This window comes from Erinaceus europaeus, chromosome 13, assembly GCF_950295315.1.
Source record: "Erinaceus europaeus chromosome 13, mEriEur2.1, whole genome shotgun sequence".
NCBI classification, from domain to species: Eukaryota; Metazoa; Chordata; class Mammalia; order Eulipotyphla; family Erinaceidae; genus Erinaceus; species Erinaceus europaeus.
Window position 1 is genome coordinate 80462571 of NC_080174.1, and position 18267 is coordinate 80480837.

The window sequence follows — 18267 nt, forward strand, 5'->3', positions numbered from 1 at the left end:
GGATTACTTCTGGAGTCTGGGAATGCGACCACTATTATCTACATGAAAAGAAACACCCTAGACCCAGAAACTAACCTATCAAATAGTAGTATTCTACTTTCAGAGAGCAGGGGAAAACTTTGGTCACTATTTTATTTGATAGCTTGTGTTTACATTTCAAAAAGAGATCAAAGTCCAAGAGCATACACGAGGTCCTGTAACAGTGGATATCTATGAGAAGGTTCTTGGAGGGGCCGGATGGTGGCACACATGTTACAATGTACAAGGACCCAGGTTCGAGCCCCCAGTCCCCACCTGCAAGGGGAGAGCTTCATGAGTGGTGAGACAGGTCTGCAGGTCTGTCTCTCTATCTCTCTCCCTCTCTACCACCTCCTTCCCTCTCATTTTCTGGCTGTTTCTATCCAATAAAAAAAAAAGATAATGAAATGGGGTCGGGCGGTAGCGCAGCAGGTTAAGCACACGTTGTGCAAAGCTCAAGGACTGGTGTAAGGATCCCAGGTTGAGCCCCTGGCTCCTGACCTGCGGGGAAGTCGCTTCACAGGTGGTGAAGCAGGTCTGCAGGTGTCTATCTTTCTCTCCCCCTCTATCTTCCCCTCCTCTCTCCATTTCTCTCTGTCCTATCCAACAATGAAAAACATCAACAACAACAATAATAACCACAACAAGGCTACAACAACAAGGGCAGCAAAAGGGGAAAAAGAAAAATGGCCTCCAGGAGCAGTGGATTCATGGTGCAGACACTGAGCCCCAGCAAGAACCCTGGAGGCAGAAAAAAAAAAAAAAAAGATAATAAAAAATTAAAAGAGAGAGCAGGCATGTGGATGAGACAAAATAAATTCTGTATTATATACTGTTGTAACCTCTTGTCTATATATTAGCTATCCAAAAGGAAAAACAACGCCACAGATCTGTTAGCAATTCAACCCTTAATTTCTGAACTGTGCCATCTACTAGCTACATGTGATCTTAAACAAATCACCTTACCTGCTACCAGTTTCCATGTTCCATGTTCTAAACATGGGAAGGAGAAAATTTATTTAAAGAAAAAAAAATAAAGAAAAAAACTGACCTCAGAACCAAGTAGAAACAGCTACTGAAATTCCTGCAAGGGTTACCCTAAAATTGCATCTGCTCACATAAGGTGCAAGTAAAATCCTCAAATCAACAGTATTTACACTCCCTTTCCCATATTAGGGAGCTACTCTCTTCCCTGATCCAGCTTTCTGGTCCTTTTTCCAGCCATGACATCATCTCCTGAGACAAGAACTTGGATCCACCTGCATATCAGATTTCAGGCTCAGGGGGAAAAAAAAATAACAAAAACTAGTATAGCCACAGGCCCTTTGGAATATAACTAAAATATGCCTACTAGCTATCTACAAAACAGAGGGCCCACCCCCCAACTCTTCATCTGCACTACTCCAGCCTTTAGGTTCATGATTGGTCAACAATTTGTTTGGCTTTGTATGTTAACTCTTTTCAGCCACCAGGTTCCAGATGCTAGCATGATGCCAACCAGACTTCCCTGGACAGACAACCCCACCAATGTGTCCTGGAGCCCCACTTCCCCAGATCTCATCCCCACTAGGGAAAGAGAGAGACGGGCTGAGAGTATGGATCAACTTGTCAACGCCATGTTCAGTGGGGAAGTAATTACAGAAGCCAGACCTTCCACCTTCTGCATCCCACAATGACCCTGGGTCCATACTCCCAGAGGGATAAAGAATAAGAAAGCTATCTGGGGAGGGGAGGGGATATGGAGTTCTGGTGGTGGGAATTGTGTGGAGTTGTACCCCTCTTATACTATGGTTTTGTCAGTGGTACTTTTTGTGTTAAAAAAAAAAAAAAAAGCCACATTTCAGTGCTGTGTGGTTCCAAGAATACAGTTCAGGAAGGGAGTAAAGTAAAATCTGTCGGTCTGAGTTGCCAAAACCAGAAAACTGGACCTAGTACTCTTGTTTCCCATGCCAGGGATATTATAAAAGCTCGCTCCATATTACAATGGATGGCCAGCAGCAAGGTCACAGGAACCAGCTTAATGCTTTCCCCCCCAGAGTGTTGTGATTATCTTAATAGTAAACACTTGCCAAGAAAGCCATCCCTAAAAGTGCAAGTCTTCGCAGATGCGGGAAAACTCTTCTTGTGTCATGATTAACAGCTTCCTAGAAGCAGTGCGGCAAATGCCCAAGTCACTATAAATTGCTTTCATGCCCGCTTTCCCAAAAATTCCAGTTCCTCAAAGAAAAGCTTTCCAACTAACAGGGGCCCAAAATATAGGGAGACAGTTCTTAACTTGTGCCTTCTGAGGATGACCCCTTCAGGGATTGTAAACCTGAATGACCAGTTAAAGACAAGTAAGCCCTTAGGAATGCAAATTCTAGCCAGCCACAAAACTGTAACTTTTCTGATCAGGAGCTGATGGCCTAGAGGGAAAACCTGTAGCCTTGACCTCTGATAGTGACACCACCCTTCTTTAAGCACCCCACTGGCATTTTCTGGCATACAGGATCAACTGTGCTCAGATCACCCTAGACCTCAAGGCTCGGTCTTATCTAGTCTTATCTTTCCCCTTAATTGGGTCCAGACTCTGAAACCACTTCCACTCCTCCCATGTGCACCTGCCAGCCTCTCTCCGGCTGAAGGTTGCTCAATCCGTCCCCTGTCCCAGTCAATTTCTCACTGCCCTCTTCCTTTTTTTTTTTTTTCTTGCCATGTAGCCTTTAAAAAAAAATGTATTTGTTGGCTAGAGATAACCACGAATCAACAGGGAAGGGGGTGACAGAGAGGGAGAGAGATACCTGCAGCCCTGCTTCACCACTTGTAAAGCTTTCCTGCTGCAGGTGGGGACTGGGGACTCGAACCTGAGTCCTTGTACACTGTAACACGTGCACTCAACAGGTGAGCCACCACCCACCCCCCTTCATTTCCTAATAACCATTTCTTAGACTCTATTAATATAGCTTTCTCATCAAGTTGACTTTTGTTCATTATCTAAGCTCCAGACCTAAATTCTGAGAGTGAGGACCTTTGCCACATTGGTTCCCACAATCTGACACAGAATAGGAGCTCTGTTACTGGCCTGAGCTACTAGTCAAGCTGAATAACTTAAGGTGACTCACTCAATCTGTGCAAACTTCAGCGTCCTCATATGCGAAATGGGTTCTGACAGGCTAAAGTTGCTTACAGGCTATAGGGAGAAATGAGACACTACAGAGTTAAGAATTAATCATTCAGGGCTGGGCAGTGACACAATGGCTAAAATGCATGTTACATGTGCAAGGGCCAAGGTTCAAGCCCCCGGCTCCCATCTTCAAGAGGGAAATTCTATGCATGGTGAAGCAGTGCTGAAGGTATCTCTCTCCCTCCTTCTGTCTCATCTCCTTTCTGTTTCTCTCTGTCCTATCAAAGAAAAGAAAGAAGGAAAAGAAGAAGAAAAAAGGAGGAAAAAAAAAAAAGGCCGCTGGGACCAGGCACTGAGTCCCAGTAATAACCCTGGAGGCAATAAAAAAAGGTAAAAAAAAAAAAAAAATAAAGAACAAGAATTAGTCTTGTAACTGTAAATGGATTTTTTAAAATTAATTCATCTAAATAAAAAATAAACCTGGGGATCAGGCATTGGTGCATTTGGTTAAGCGCTCACACCACAGTGTGTAAAGACCTGGGTTCAAGCCCCTGGACCCCACCTACAGGAGGGAAGCTTCACAAGTGGTGAAGCAGGGCTGCAGGTGTCTTTCTGTCTCTATATAAAATGATAAATAAATAAATAATTAAAATTAAATCTGTGAACATCTATAAGAAATCAGTGTAGGGTGGGGGGAAGACAGCATAATGGTTATGCAATGAGATTTTCATGCCTGAGGCCCCAAAGTCCTAGGCTCAATCCCCCACCACCACCATAAGCCAGAGCTGAGCAGTGCTCTGGGGGGGGGGGGGGGAGGGGAGGAGGAGAAAGAGAAAAAAATCAATGTAGAAAACAAAAAACATGTGGGATGTTGTAATAAAAAATAGTACATGTTCCTTCTCCTATGTTTCCCAATTACAAATACGTAATATGCACAGCTAACGGGATGAGAATGGTAGAATTACGGGTAACTGTTTCTCTTCCAGTGCAAAAAACACTTTGCCAGAACAGGTTTTTTAATGAAACTGTTAAACGCTTTTAAATAGTTCTCTTTGGTTTAAAGGGACCTTGAAGACAGTCAGAGGTTAAACACTGGAAACATGCAATGGGGAACAAAGCCACCGAATGTCAAACAACCCTTCTATGCTATTTATCATTTATTCAGTTTTATTAAAATTATATGTATCTATTTAATCATCTATAGCATAGGCATTGTTTTGCATATTATGTAGAAGAAATATTAGACTGCCCACTTCACCTTCTCAAGTATGCCCTCAAATCTCACTTTTTGAAAATGTGGGGCTTAGGTCTTAAGGACACGCAACACCATCACTGAGCAGCCTGACCAGCCATTTTTTCTAGAAAGGGTGAGGAGGGGCAAGTGAATGAGGGTGAGAAAAACACACCAGGGTGCTGCTGAGTTTCTCTGGCACCACCCACAGTGTGTCCATATGGTACGGAAGCCAGCGTCTCACACAGGGCAAGGTAGTATAATCTCCTAGCGCCAAGTGGCACTCTGTAATAGGCCTTCCTTAGTCAACTCATATAACAAGAAACCAGTACTCCTAAATTCTTTATCCATCTTCCTTGCAATCAAAGTGTTGTTTCTGCACTGCTGATGGGAGTCGGAAACGGTCAAACTCTTGTGGAAAGCTGGTTGGAGATTTCTCATAACACTAGAAATGAACTACCCTATGATCCAGAAATTCCTCTCCTGGGGATTTGCCCAAAGGAAACAAAATCACGGGAGTCGGGCGTAGCTCAGCGGGTTAAGCGCAGGTGGCGCAAAGCACAAGGACCGGCATAAGGATCCCGGTTCGAGCCCCCGGCTCCCCACCTGCAGGAGAGTCGCTTCACAGGTGGTGAAGCAGGTCTGCAGGTGTCTGTCTTTCTCTCCCCCTCTCTGTCTTCCCCTCCTCTCTCCATTTCTCTCTGTCCTATCCAACAATAATGACAGCAATAACAACAACAACGATAAACAAGGGCAACAAAAGGGAAAATAAATAAACAAATAAATAAATGTAAAAAAAAAGGAAACAAAATCACCTATCAGAAGATATCTATGTATACTTATGTTCACAGCCACACAATTGTTCATCACCAGAACCTGAAAGCAGCCCAGATGTCCAAGGTCAGATGAGTGGCTAAAAACACTGTGGTATATACACACAGTGGAATACAACTCAGATGGTAAAAATGGAGTCAAGATGGCGACTCAGAGACAACACGGGTGTGAGCTCCAAAAAGAAGCAGCTTACAACCTGGGATTCTCTGGACTGGGCAGGATATCTGGGCCATCCATGAAAGGGTGAATAAAGGTGGGGGGGGGGTCAGGGTGACACCAAAAAAGAGTTCTATAACCCACTCTTGTGCTGGCAAACAGAGGCCAAAAGGACAAAGAAAGGGAAATCTTTGGCTTGACTATTTCTGAACTCACCCTCCCCCCCCCCACCCCAGAACCAGCCCCCAGGGGCTGGCCAGCTGCTCCTAGCAGGCTTCCTGGGGAGCTATTTCTTTACCAAGATTCCTGGCTCAGCAGGGGTGTCATGCCAATCCTTTTTTTTTTTTCTTTTTGAAGGGGGCTGGAGCTCTATTTGAGTGATGGAATGCCTGACCCATCAGGGCCTCACCCCTGCCTGGGAAAGACTAGCTGAAGGTTTTTTTTTGTTTGTTTGTTTTTTGATACTTCTTATAATTGATTGTCTTTGCTTGGTTTAGGAAGGGGACCAGGCTGTGTGCAGCCAATCTGCAGTGGTCCAAGATGCAGACTGACTCTTAGGTTTTTTTACTCTATTTTATTTTATTATGACTGTTGTTATATACACGTGTCCCTTTCCCTCCTCTTTAGGTTGACCAAAATGAACTGTTATTGCTTTCTCCATGGATAGCTGACCGGGTGTCCTGTCCATGGATAGGTGACCGGGTGTGCCGTCCATTGTGGGAGGAACTTGTTTCTTTCTCCCTCTTCTCTCCACCCTCCCTTTTTTCTCCTCCCCTTTCACTTCTTCTTCTTCCTCTTTTTCCTTTCTTTTTTGAATTCACTGACACTCGTTTGTGAATTATTTAGTGGGAGAAATCTGACTTGGAGTGGACTGTGTGTGTGTGTGTGTGTGTGTGTGTGTGTGTGTGTGTGTAGCTGTCTTTTCTATTTTTCTTTCTCCTCTTGCTATCCTTAGAATTTATAGTGGACAGCAGATCTGCATAATTATCTATTCTTGCTTTGCCTTTTTTCCTTTCTCTTTTTTTTCTTTTGGGTTTTTGTTGTTTTTTTTTTTCCCCTTAGACTGGAGGTGTTGTTTGGTTAACTGGTATTGGTTGAACTGCATCAGTCCTTGCTTCAGTTGCTATTGTTGTAATTTCTGAGGCTTGTGACTGCATTTCTGAAAAAACTTTAATGTAGTATGGCTTGTACTCAAAACACAACTGAAGAAAGACCGAACAGAAAAATACAAATCCCATCAATAAAAAAAAAAGGTTAAATCAAGAGCAAATAAAACTGCTACCACAATGAATCAGGACAGGAGCCCAGCAGAAACTCCAAATCAGTCAGAAGTAACCATAGATAAGAAAAGTATGCAAGCAATAATAAACCTAGTAATCACAGAAATTTAGACAACTATGGAAGAAAGGGCTATCAGAAATAGGGAAACAACAGATGAGACCCTAAAGGAAAACGCTAACTACCTTAAGGAAATTAAAGAACTGAAAGCTGAAATAGCTGAGCTAAAAGGCCAATTAGGAGAACAAGCTAATACTATAACTGAACTGAAGAAGGAAGCTAAGGGAAGGGAAAGAAGATTAACAGAAGCAGAAAACAGAATTAGCCAGACAGAGGATGAGCTAGAGAAAACTAAGAAGGAGGTAAAAGAGCTCAAAAAGAGATTGAGAGACACTGAAAACAACAACAGAGACATATGGGATGATCTCAAAAGAAGTAACATTCATATAATTGGCCTGCCAGAGGAAGAAAGAGAGGAAAGGGAAGTACACATCCTAGAGGAAGTAATAGAAGAAAACTTCCCTGACCTAAACAATGGAAAGGACATTAAGATTCAAGAGGCCCAGAGAGTCCCAAACAAAATCAACCCAGACCTAAAGACACCAAGACACATCATAGTTACAATGAAAAGAAGCAATGATAAAGAAAGAATCTTAACGGCTGTAGCAGAAAAACAGAAAGTCACATACAGAGGAAAACCCATAAGACTATCAGCATACTTCTCCACTCAAACTCTAAAATCCAGAAAGAATGGCAAGATATCTATCGAGCCCTCAATGAAAAAGAGTTTCAACAAAGGATAATATATCCTGGTAGACCTTCATTCAAACTAGATGGAGGGATCAACCTTCTCAGACAGGCAACAGTTAAAGGAAGCAACAATCACCAAGCCTGCCCTGAAAGAGGTTCTAAAAGACCTTCTATAAACAAGAGCATCACCATAATACTTGCCATTTATCAGAGCAAATAAAAAATTGTTGAATAATAGCACTACGATACCTTAAATCCATAATATCAATAAATGTCAATGGCTTAAACTCACCCATTAAAAGGCACAGAGTTGGAGGATAGATCAGAAAACACAACACAACCATATGCTACTTGCAAAAATCCCATCTGACCCAACAAAACAAATACAGACTTAAAGTGAAAGGATGGAAAACTATCATACAGGCCAATGGACCACATCAAAAACAAAAAAAAAAGTAAGAACAGCCATTCTCATGTCTGACACAATAGACTTTAAATTAAATATAAAGTACTAACAGATGTTAAAAATGATGAAGTCTTTTCCTTTGCATCATCTTGGATGGAACTTTAAGACATCATGTTAAATGAGATAAGACAAAAGGAGAAGAACAAATATCGAATGATTTCAACTATTAGTGAGAGTTCATTACAGAGACAAGGAGAGTGAATACAAAGTGAAATGTGGACTGGCATGGTTTATTGCACCCAAGCAAAAGACTCTGGGAAAGTAGGAAAATGGAGGAGTGGAAGAGAACTTTGGAGTCCTGGTGCATAATGAAACTGGACACATGTATCAATGAATAAACACACTGTAAACCAATAACCCCCTCAATAACAGAGAAATAAAGAAGATTGAATTCTATGGATGATGATAATAGCAAATTCAATAATTTTTAATAGTCTTACCTAATGTTGGAAATGAAATCAAATTATTGTATAAAGAAATACAGCCAAGACACCATAATAAGAAAAAAAAAATATCGGGTGGGGTTAGATAACAATGGTTATGCAAACAGACTCTTATGCCTGAGGCATGACAAACACCTGCAGACCTGTTTCTCCACTTGTGAAGTGTCTCCCCTGTAGGTGGGGAGCCAGGGACTGGAACCAGGATCCTTACAGGGGTCCTTGCGCTTTGCGCCACCTGTGCTTAACCCACTGCACTACCGCCCGACTCCCTAGGAAACAATTTAAAACAATGGCTGATGATGTCAGAAACGCTAGCAGAGTGGCTTTGAGATGACCAAGCTAGTCAAATAACCCATATTCTTTCCAGAGACCCTATCGTATATACCTAACACACACACACACACACACACACACACACACACACACACAGAGTCTAAAACTGGATTCTGGAAACTTTAAGTCACATCACTAACTTGGTTCCTTTGACAAAAGCAGAGAAAAGTTCTTCAAACAAAGAAACTGATAACTTTAAAAGTAATAATAATGAAATGCTTACCTTGGAATATTTCTGTAACTCAGCATCATCTGCGATCTGTGTATCCAAAGTCACAACCTAAATTCATGAGAAAAAACATTTCCAGTAACTTTACTTCTTCCTTGGTACTGGGGGGGGGGGGGGTGTTATATAACGTCTATACAAGGAGAACTCCAACCGACCTGATTTTATTCTCGTCTATATTGCTGAAATCCAAAAGAACATCCATAATACAAAACTGTTTGTTGGCTCTTTTGATATTATTTTTCTCCATAGCAGTCTTTTCCCCTAAATTATTTAAAAAGTTAAGCCAGAACATGATGCATAAATACACATCTAGTCTTAAAAATTCAGAATCCTGGGGGTCTGGTAGCACAGTGGGTTAAGGACACGCGGTGCAAAGCGCAAGGACCAGTGTAAGGATCCCGGTTGAAGCCCCCAGCTCCCCACCTGAAGGGGGGACGCTTCACAGGCGGTGATGCAGGTGTCTGTCCTTCTCTCCCCCTCTCTGACAACATCAGTAACTACAGCAATAAAACAACAAGGGCAACAAAAGGGAATAAGTAAATAAATATTATTTTAAAAAACAGCATTTGAAGGGGCTGGTGGTGGTACACCTGCTTGAGTGCACCTGTTGTAAAGTGCAAGGGCCTGGGTTCAAGTCCCTAGTCCCCATCTGCAAGGGGAAAGCTTCACATGTGGTGAAGCAGTGCCGCAGGTGTCTCTCTGTCTCTCTCCCTCTCTGTCTCCTCCTTCCTCTCAATTTCTAGCTGTCTCTATCCAATAAATAAATACAGATATTTTAAAAAATTTAAGAAACAGCATTTTCAATCTATGAAGTAAAGTAACAGCAGGCCATATAGTCTGGCATAAAAATACAAATTAGCAAAGAGAGAAAGCATAGGTTGTTTCACTTCACTTTTGTGACAGTGGATATTTCCAGACAATTGGGAGTCATTCTATATTCTGAACCAAAGAGGAAACATTTTCATCCAGCCAATAAGCACCGATGATTAGCACAGGCAAGAAAATGTGAATGACAGTAGAAATTTAACAGCGTATTTCATTACTAATACACTTAGTGAACTAACTCTATAGAAGCCAGCCAGCCAGCCTGCCTGCCTGCCTGCCTGCCTGCCTGCCTGCCTGCCTTCCTTCCTTCCTTCCTCCCTCCCTCCCTCTTTCTTTCCTTCTTTCTCTCTCTCTCTCTCTCTTTCTTTCTTTCTTTCTTTCTTTCTTTCTTTGCCTCCAGGGTTATCACTGGGGCTTGAACTACGAACTGCACTACGAACCCATTGCTCCTGGAAGCCATTGTTTTCTGGGGGTTTGTTTTGTTTTGTTTTGTTTTGTTTTTGGATAGGACAGAGAGAAATAGGGGAGGGGAAGACAGAGAGGCAGAAAGAAAGAGAGACACCTGCAGACCTGTTTCACCACTTAGGAGGCGACCTCCCTACAGGTGGGGAGCCGGGGGCTCAAACCGGGATCTTTGAGCAGGTCCTTGCGCTCTGTGCTCTGTACATTTAACCTAGTGCACCGCCGCCCCACTGCCTTATGGTGGCTTTTCTAAGCAGAGTTTTCTGCTTTTGTGTGAATTCATAGGGGGAAATGCAATCAATTCTTACTCAGGGAGTCTAAGAACAGGTGATAAGAAGTCTAATGGGCCACGGGAACTATAAACCTCTTCCTAACCTAAATTACTTCCTGTTCTCCCAAATACATCTGATAATCATTCTTTCATTTTTTTCCTCATAAAACTCTAAGATTCTTTGTGAAACATAGGGCTAATAGTCACAGTCCTTCCAGTGTACAATAAAACAAAAAGATCATAAACACAATCATAAAAATGCCAGCAATTTAAAGCAGCTGATAAAGGTTATAAATTTAAAAAGCAAGCCCTCTCTCCTAGCATTATTCTGTTGTTGACTTAAATGGTGATAACCTGTACTGACTGACTGAAACTTGTGTGAAGTCCTTAATTGTTCTTACAGATTAATGTACTACACATACACACACACACACACACACACACACACCATTAGTCTAATGGGAAAGAAAGGCAGGAGAGAAAAATAAACACAAGCTGGCTAGTCCTTGAAGTTCTCATTTCTCTAAACTGTAGTGTTAAAGTTCAACATGAAATTAGACATGATTTTTTTTTTTTTGTCTAATTAGGAGATTTTTAACATACCATGACTTCATAATCAGGGCCCAGTAGGTTTTCCCATTTGGACTTCAGCTCACTTCCTGGTCTGTCTGGGACTCTTTCTGGATCTGGAGAGGGGGGGAGAAATAATGGTAAAGCTACAATGAGCCAAACACACTTAGCGTCAACATTCTGTAACAGCACAGTTTCAGTTAGTAAAGGGGGAAATGAATAAAAGAGGAAAATATTCATTAACTTGGGCCTATGATGTAAAGTAAATCAGTGGTGACATATAGACAAAATGTACAGTGAAAACACCATCTGCAGCCAAATTAGGAAGGGACACTTGTTAAGGAAGACTTCAAAAGGAAGCGGAGATGATAAATTATCAATGAAACTTGAACCACAATACAGTTTACATGTAAACAGCCTGCAGTTTACAAGCCAAATCCATCTGGCTTGACTTTATAACACATTAGGACAAAGGATGTAATTCAAACACTAATCACTTCAAAAGTAGTGCGTGCCATCCACCTACCCATAGAAAGATAAAAGCTTATCAACATGTACATATTTAGCGATTAACAAGGTACCTCAACACAGTCCAGTTAAGAGTCTTCATTTAAACAGAGATAAAGGTCTATCAGGTCTAATTCAACCAATGAGTTAACATGAGTTGTGACATAACCGAAACTCTGGTTTACTTTGGTCTTCTTTTTTTCCCTTTTGTTGCCCTTGTTTTTTTATTGTTGTTGTACATATTATTGTTGGTGTTACTGATGTCGTTGTTAGATAGCACAGAGAGAAATGGAGAGAGGAGGGGAAGACAGAGAGGGGGAGAGAAAGACAGACACCTGCAGACCTGCTTCACTGCCTGTAAAGCATCTTCCCTGCAGGTGGGGAGCCTGGGGCTCGAACCAGGATCTTTACGCTGGTTCTTGCACTTTGCACCACCTGTGCTTAACCTGCTGCGCTACCACCCGACTCCCTACTTTGGTCTTTTAAGGCAACTTCAGTTATCACAGCTTTATGGTTTTTTCTTTTTTTTAAAATAAATTTATTTATTTATTTATTTTAATATTTATTTTATTTATTTATTCCCTTTTGTTGCCCTTGTTGTTTTATTGTTGTAGTTATTATTGTTGTTGTCGTTGTTGGATAGGACAGAGAGAAATGGAGAGAGGAGGGGAAGACAGAGAGGAGGAGAGAAAGATAGACACCTGCAGACCTGCTTCACCGCCTGTGAAGCGACTCCCCTGCAGGTGGGGAGCCGGGGTTCGAACCGGGATCCTTATGCCGGTCCTTGTGCTTTGCACCACCTGCGCTTAGCCCACTGCGCTACAGCCCGACTCCCCGGTTTTTTCTTACTTGAGGGCAATACTGCCTTTTGGCACAGGAATGATGATGTAAAAGAGCTCTTAAAATCTAAAGACAATTTTGGGCGGCCTGGCTAGTCTCCGTAAGATCTCAGTCAGAAGTACAGTACACAGCTCACAGTGTGAGTCATGTCTAATAGGAAAAAGTCAAAGTACGGACACTGTAATTTCAACTTATGTCTATAGGGTAGCAGAAAGCAAACAAACATCTTTTCTCCTATAAAGACTGGACAAGTCACAGAACACTTATCACAACTGGCGTTAACCATCTGCCTAAAATCAAACATAACTTGCAGTATCAGCTCCCTCAGGCTTCAGCTCAACTTGGATGTATACAACGTCTTATTGCACAACACAAATCATTAAGTCAAAAGGGTTGATCTCAGAAACCAGGGACTAAGGCTGGTTTCTAGATTTACAAAAAGATATCCATGACTATTAAGCTAGACTGCAGCTAGCTGACAACTAACCAAAGAGCCAATGGGGGGGGGGGGTAGATACCCTAATGGTTATGGAAACAAATAAGCTCATGCCTGAGGCTCTGAAGTCCCAGGTTCAATCCCCTGTACCACCATAAGCCAGAGCTGAGCAGTGCTCTGAAAAGAAGGAGAAGAAAAAGAAAGAAAGTTTTTAAAATACCATTTCTATAAACTTTACACCTTTGTGCTTGATCCTGTTAGTATTTCCATAAGCAAGGGCCAACGGGTAGCTCACCAGCAAGGTGCATGCCTTGCCACTAGTGGGACCTAGGTTCAAGCCCATACACAACTGGCATACATGGGTTACCTATGGTACATGGGGAAATTCCAGTGCTATATTATCTCTCCCTCCATATCTAAAGTGAAAAAAGAAAAAGAAAAATTAGCTCAAGAGCAGTGAAACTTTATACATGCACGATCCAGGCAGGCCATACACAAGTAAATTCCATAAGAAATGACATCAAGTTCTAACATCTTGTCTTTTCAAACTTCTTCTGTTAACTAGATAGATAGCATAATGGTTCTGCAAAGAAGCTCTCATGCCTGAGGCTCCAAGGTCCCAGGTTCAACACCCTGCACCACCATAAGCCAGAGCTGAGCAGGGCTCTGGTAAAACAAACAAACAAAAAGAATATATATATATATATATATATATATATATATATATATATATATATATATTATACACACATTGTGAGGACACTTCGTAATTCACGCCCTAAAAAAAAACCTTCCGGGAGTCGGGCGGTAGCGCAGCGGGTTAAGCGCACGTGGCGCCAAGCGCAAGGACCAGCATAAGGCTCCCAGTTCAAGCCCCCAGCTCCCCACCTGCAGGGTAGTCGCTTCACAGGCGGTGAAGCAGGTCTGCAGGTGTCTGTCTTTCTCTCCCCCTCTCTGTCTTCCCTTCCTCTCTCCATTTCTCTCTGTCCTATCCAACAACAACGACATCAACAACAATAATAACTACAATGAAAAAAACAACAAGGGCAACAAAAGGGAAAATAAATATTAAAAAACTAAAAAAAAAAAAAACCTTCCAAGATTCAAATCCAATAGCAAAAAATAAACCAACTGGACTACCTACCTCAAAAGCTTTCTGTACAGGGAGTCGGGGGGGTAGCGCAGAGGGTTAAGCGCACATGGTGCAAAGTGCAAGGACCGGTAAGGATCCCAGTTCGAGCCCCCCTCCCGGTTCCCTACCTGCAGGGGAGTCACTTCACAGGCGGTAAAGCAGGTCTGCAGGTGTCTATCTTTCCCCCTCTCTGTCTTCCCCTCCTCTCTCCGTTTCTCTCTGTCCTGTCCAACAACAGCGGCATCAGTAATAACTACAACAATAAAACAACAAGGACAACAAAAGGGAATTAAAAAAAGCTTCTGCACAGCAAAAGTTATTACCACCCAAACAGAAGACAGCCTACAGCATGTGACAAGATCTTTACCCAACACACCTCAGACTAATCGCCAAAGTACATGAGATTAAAAAAAGTATAAAAAGAAAAAAGTTTAACACCAAAAAGCAAGCAAACCCATTAGAAAAATGGGTCCAAGATATGAACAGAAATGTCACTGAGGAAGAGATCCAGAGGGCCAGTAATCCTACAAGAAGGTGAAAGTCACCGATCATCAGAGAAATGCAAATAAAGACAACGAGACACTACTTTACACCTGTGAGCATGTCATTCATCAGAAAGGACAGAACAACAAATATTGGAGAGGATGTGGGAGAAAGGGACACTCCTGCAAATGGTCCAACCCTTGTGGAAAGCAGTCAGAGTCTTATCAGCACGATAGAAATGACCTACTCTATGACCCAGCAATTCCGCTCCTGGGGATTTATCCAAAGGAGACAAAAACACCTGTCAGATGAGATCTGTGTGCACCTTTGTTCACAGCAGCATGATTTGTCATCACCAGAACCTGGAAACAACCCAGATGAGTGGCTTAAAAAAAGTGTGGTATAGGGAGTCAGGCGGTAGCGCAGCAGGTTAAGCGCACGTGGCGCAAGTGCAAGGACCGGCGTAAGGATCCCAGTTCAAGTCCCGGGCTCCCCACCTGCAGGGGAGTTGCTTCACAAGCGGTGAAGCAGGTCTGCAGGTGTCTATCTTTCTCTCCCCCTCTCTGTCTTCCCCTCCTCTCTCCATTTCTCTCTGTCCTATCCAACAATGACATCAATAATAACTACAACAATAAAACAAGGATAACAAAAGGGAATAAATAAATAAATAAAGTGTGGTATATATACTCAATAGAATACTACTCAGCCGTTAAAAATAAAGAAAAATAAAATGATGGGGTCATTTCCTTTTCTAATTTTTTAAAAATTATCTTTATCAGAGACAGTCAGAAATCAAGAGGGGAGTGGGTGATAAAGAGGGACAGGGACACCTGCAGCCCTGCTTTACCACTCGCAAAGCTTTCTCCCTACAGGCGGGGACCAGGGATTTGAACCCCAGTTCTTGCACGCTGTGATGTGTGCATTCAACCAGGTGCACAACTGGCCCCAAGTCATCTCTTTGTATCATCTTGGATGGAATTTAAGTGAGATTAAGTCAAATGGAGAAGGCCAAATAATGATCTTATCCCCGCTAAAAATGAATAAGCTAAAGAGAGGAAAAGACAAAGATATGTTATTCTATATATGTAGGCTGTCCTCACATACGAACCATAAAAAGAAAATGGTAGGCAGTCGGGCGGTAGCACTGTGGCTAAGCGCATGTGGCTAGAAGTGCAAGGACCCGCCTTAGGATCCCAGTTGGAGCCCCCGGCTCCCCACCCGCAGGGGAGTCGCTTCACAGGCGGTGAAGCAGGTCTGGAGGTGTCTGTCTTTCTCTCCCCCTCTCTGTCTTCCCCTCCTCTCTCCATGTCTCTCTGTCCTATCCAACAACGACGACGACATCAATAACAAGAACAATAATAACTACAACGATAAAACAACAAGGGCAACAAAAGGGAATAAATATTAAGAAAAAAATGGTAGACAAATGAGAAAGTCAAATCACTTCAACAGTTGTTTTTTTTTTTACCTCAACAATTTTGAATTATACCCTCTGTACATACCTGATTCTTCCATGACTTGCATGTTTTCATTCTCTCGATTATCCATTTGCTCTCCAGTTTTATCCGCTTCATCATTCAAGCTGGTTTCTGTTTCCACTGCTCCACTTATAAAGAGGGCTGGTGCTTTGGATGCTTCTGTGACAGTTCCTTAAGAATAAATAAATAAATAAATAAAAAATAAAATGATGACGACTTGAATCTCACATGGCTGAAGACCATATTTAAGTGAAGCTCATTTCATGTTTGTTCATCCATTTCACAGTCTCATTACAGACATCTCAGATAACCTGCATACAAGATTTCTTTATTTAAAATGCCAAGTTTCTTTAAAAAAACAAAAAGAAAGAAAGAAAGAAAGAAAGAAAGAAAGAAAGAAAGAAAGAAAAAAGAAACTCACTGGCTGTATTGAAAACTATGGGGGGAATCAGACAATGGGAAATGGCAAAGGGAAGAGAAAAAGCAAGGTAAACTCTAAGTCAATAAAACAGGAGTAAATGATTTTTACAACACTAGGCGGCCGGTGAGTGGTGCACCTGGTTAAACGCACACACTGCGACGTGCAAGGACCCAGGTTCAAGCCCCTGGTCCCTATCCACAGAGAGAAAGCTACATGAGTGGTGAAGCAGGGCTGGCAGGTGTCTCTCTGTCTCTCTGTCTCTCTCCCTCTTATCTCCACCTTCTCTCTTCCCTCTCAATTTATCTCTATCTCTATCCAATAATAAATAAATACATAAATAATTTTTTAAAAAACATAAAAGGAAAAACATGAGGGCCTTACTTTTTTTTGTTGTCTTTCTTCCCCCTTTTGCTCCCAGTGTTATCTATCACTGGGGCTTGGTACCGGCACTACAAATCCACTGCTCCTGGAGAACACTTTCATTTCCCCCCACCCTATTTTATTCAATTAGACAGAGAGAAATTGAAAGGGGATGGGGGGAAGATTGAAAGGGAAAGAGAAAACATATCTGCGGAACTGCCTCACAGCTCATACAGTGTCCTCCCTGCAGGGGAGTGGAGGCTCGAACCTGGGTCCTTGCACATGGCACTTTGAGCACTTAACCAGGTGCGCCGCCACCTAGCCGCAGGGCCTTACATTCTTGTTATGCGGTGGATACCTTAGCTTACATTGCTATGCACTCATCTAGGTGCTAGCACGGCATCATCATGAAGACAATAAATTCTACTTACGAGTTGGAAGAGAACTGGGGGGAAAAATTGCCTGGTTGCAGAAGGTCCATCCTTAGGTAAATTAAACTAAGTATGCGATTAGACTATCTGAAATTTTCTATTTCAAGCATGCAAATTGCTAGGTATCTCTTTTAAAAAGAGATACAATCTGGGAGTCGGGCGTTAGCACAGCGGGTCAAGCGCACGTGGCACAAAGCGCAAGGATCGGCGTAAGGATCCCGGTTCAAACCCCCGGCTCCCACCTGCAAGGAAGTCGCTTCACAAGGGGTGAAGCAGGTCTGCAGGTGTCTGTCTTTCTCTTCCCCTCTCTGTCTTCCCCTCCTCTCTCCATTTCTCTCTCTGTCCTATCCAACAATAACAATAATAACTACAACAAGGGCAACAAAAGGGAATAAATAAATAAATTTTAAAAAAAGAGGTACAATCTTCACAAGAAAGATTCAACAAGAGTCTTTTTTAGGTTTTTTTTGTTGTTGTTGCTATTGTCACCAGGGCTGTATCACTACAGACTTTTTTTTTTCCAGGTAGAGAGAGAAGCAGAGAAGGTGGGCGTAGATAGCATAATGGTCACGCAAAGAGACTCTCATGCCTGAGCCTCCATGGTAACTTGCCACCGTAAGCCAGGGCTAAGCAGTGCTCTGTTGAGAGAGAGAGAGAGAGAGAGAGAGAAGGGGGGGAGAGAGAGGAGCCACTGCACTGACACTTCCCCCGTGTGGTTGGGGTCGGGCTTGAAACTGGACAAAGCAAAGGTGTAAAAATAGTTTAGTGGAGAAAAAGTGTATGCCCTAACATAGCAACTGAAAATATGTTGTGAAAGCTGGAAGCTATGCAGCTCTGGTCAAACAGATTTTAAATGCTGCCTTTGTCAAATACGCTTGAAGATGAGACAAAGATGTGGTCACATGCTCCCTCCATTACGACCATAAATGAGACATATGACTGCATTGCAGTGTGGAAAAAAATGATACAGCAGAGGACTCTGCAAGAGTGCAAATGAAACACATAGGAGGGCAGGGGATACAGCATAATGGTGATGCAAAAAGACCTTCATGCCCAAGGCTCTGAAATTCCAAGTTCAATCCCCTGTACCTCCATCAACCAGAGTTGAGCATGCTCTGGGGAAGAAAGAGAGAGGGGAAAAGAGGGGAGGGGAGGGGAGGGGAGGGAAGGGAGATGGATAGGGGGGTAGGGGGAAAAGGGGGAGGGAAGT

General features: G+C 42.5%; 1 protein-coding gene across 3 annotated transcripts in view; it reads right to left on the minus strand.

The window, feature by feature from the left end:
- Positions 1-18267, minus strand: part of PATJ (PATJ crumbs cell polarity complex component) — a 161639-nt gene that overhangs the window by 93109 nt on the left and 50263 nt on the right. For all 3 annotated transcript variants that reach the window (XM_060206315.1, XM_060206314.1, XM_060206313.1), the window contains 3 exons: positions 15870-16016; positions 11003-11079; positions 8836-8892 (listed from right to left, as the gene is read on the minus strand). In XM_060206315.1, coding sequence (XP_060062298.1) covers positions 8836-8892; positions 11003-11079; positions 15870-16016 — 281 coding nt within the window. The remainder of the gene's footprint in view (positions 1-8835; positions 8893-11002; positions 11080-15869; positions 16017-18267) is intronic.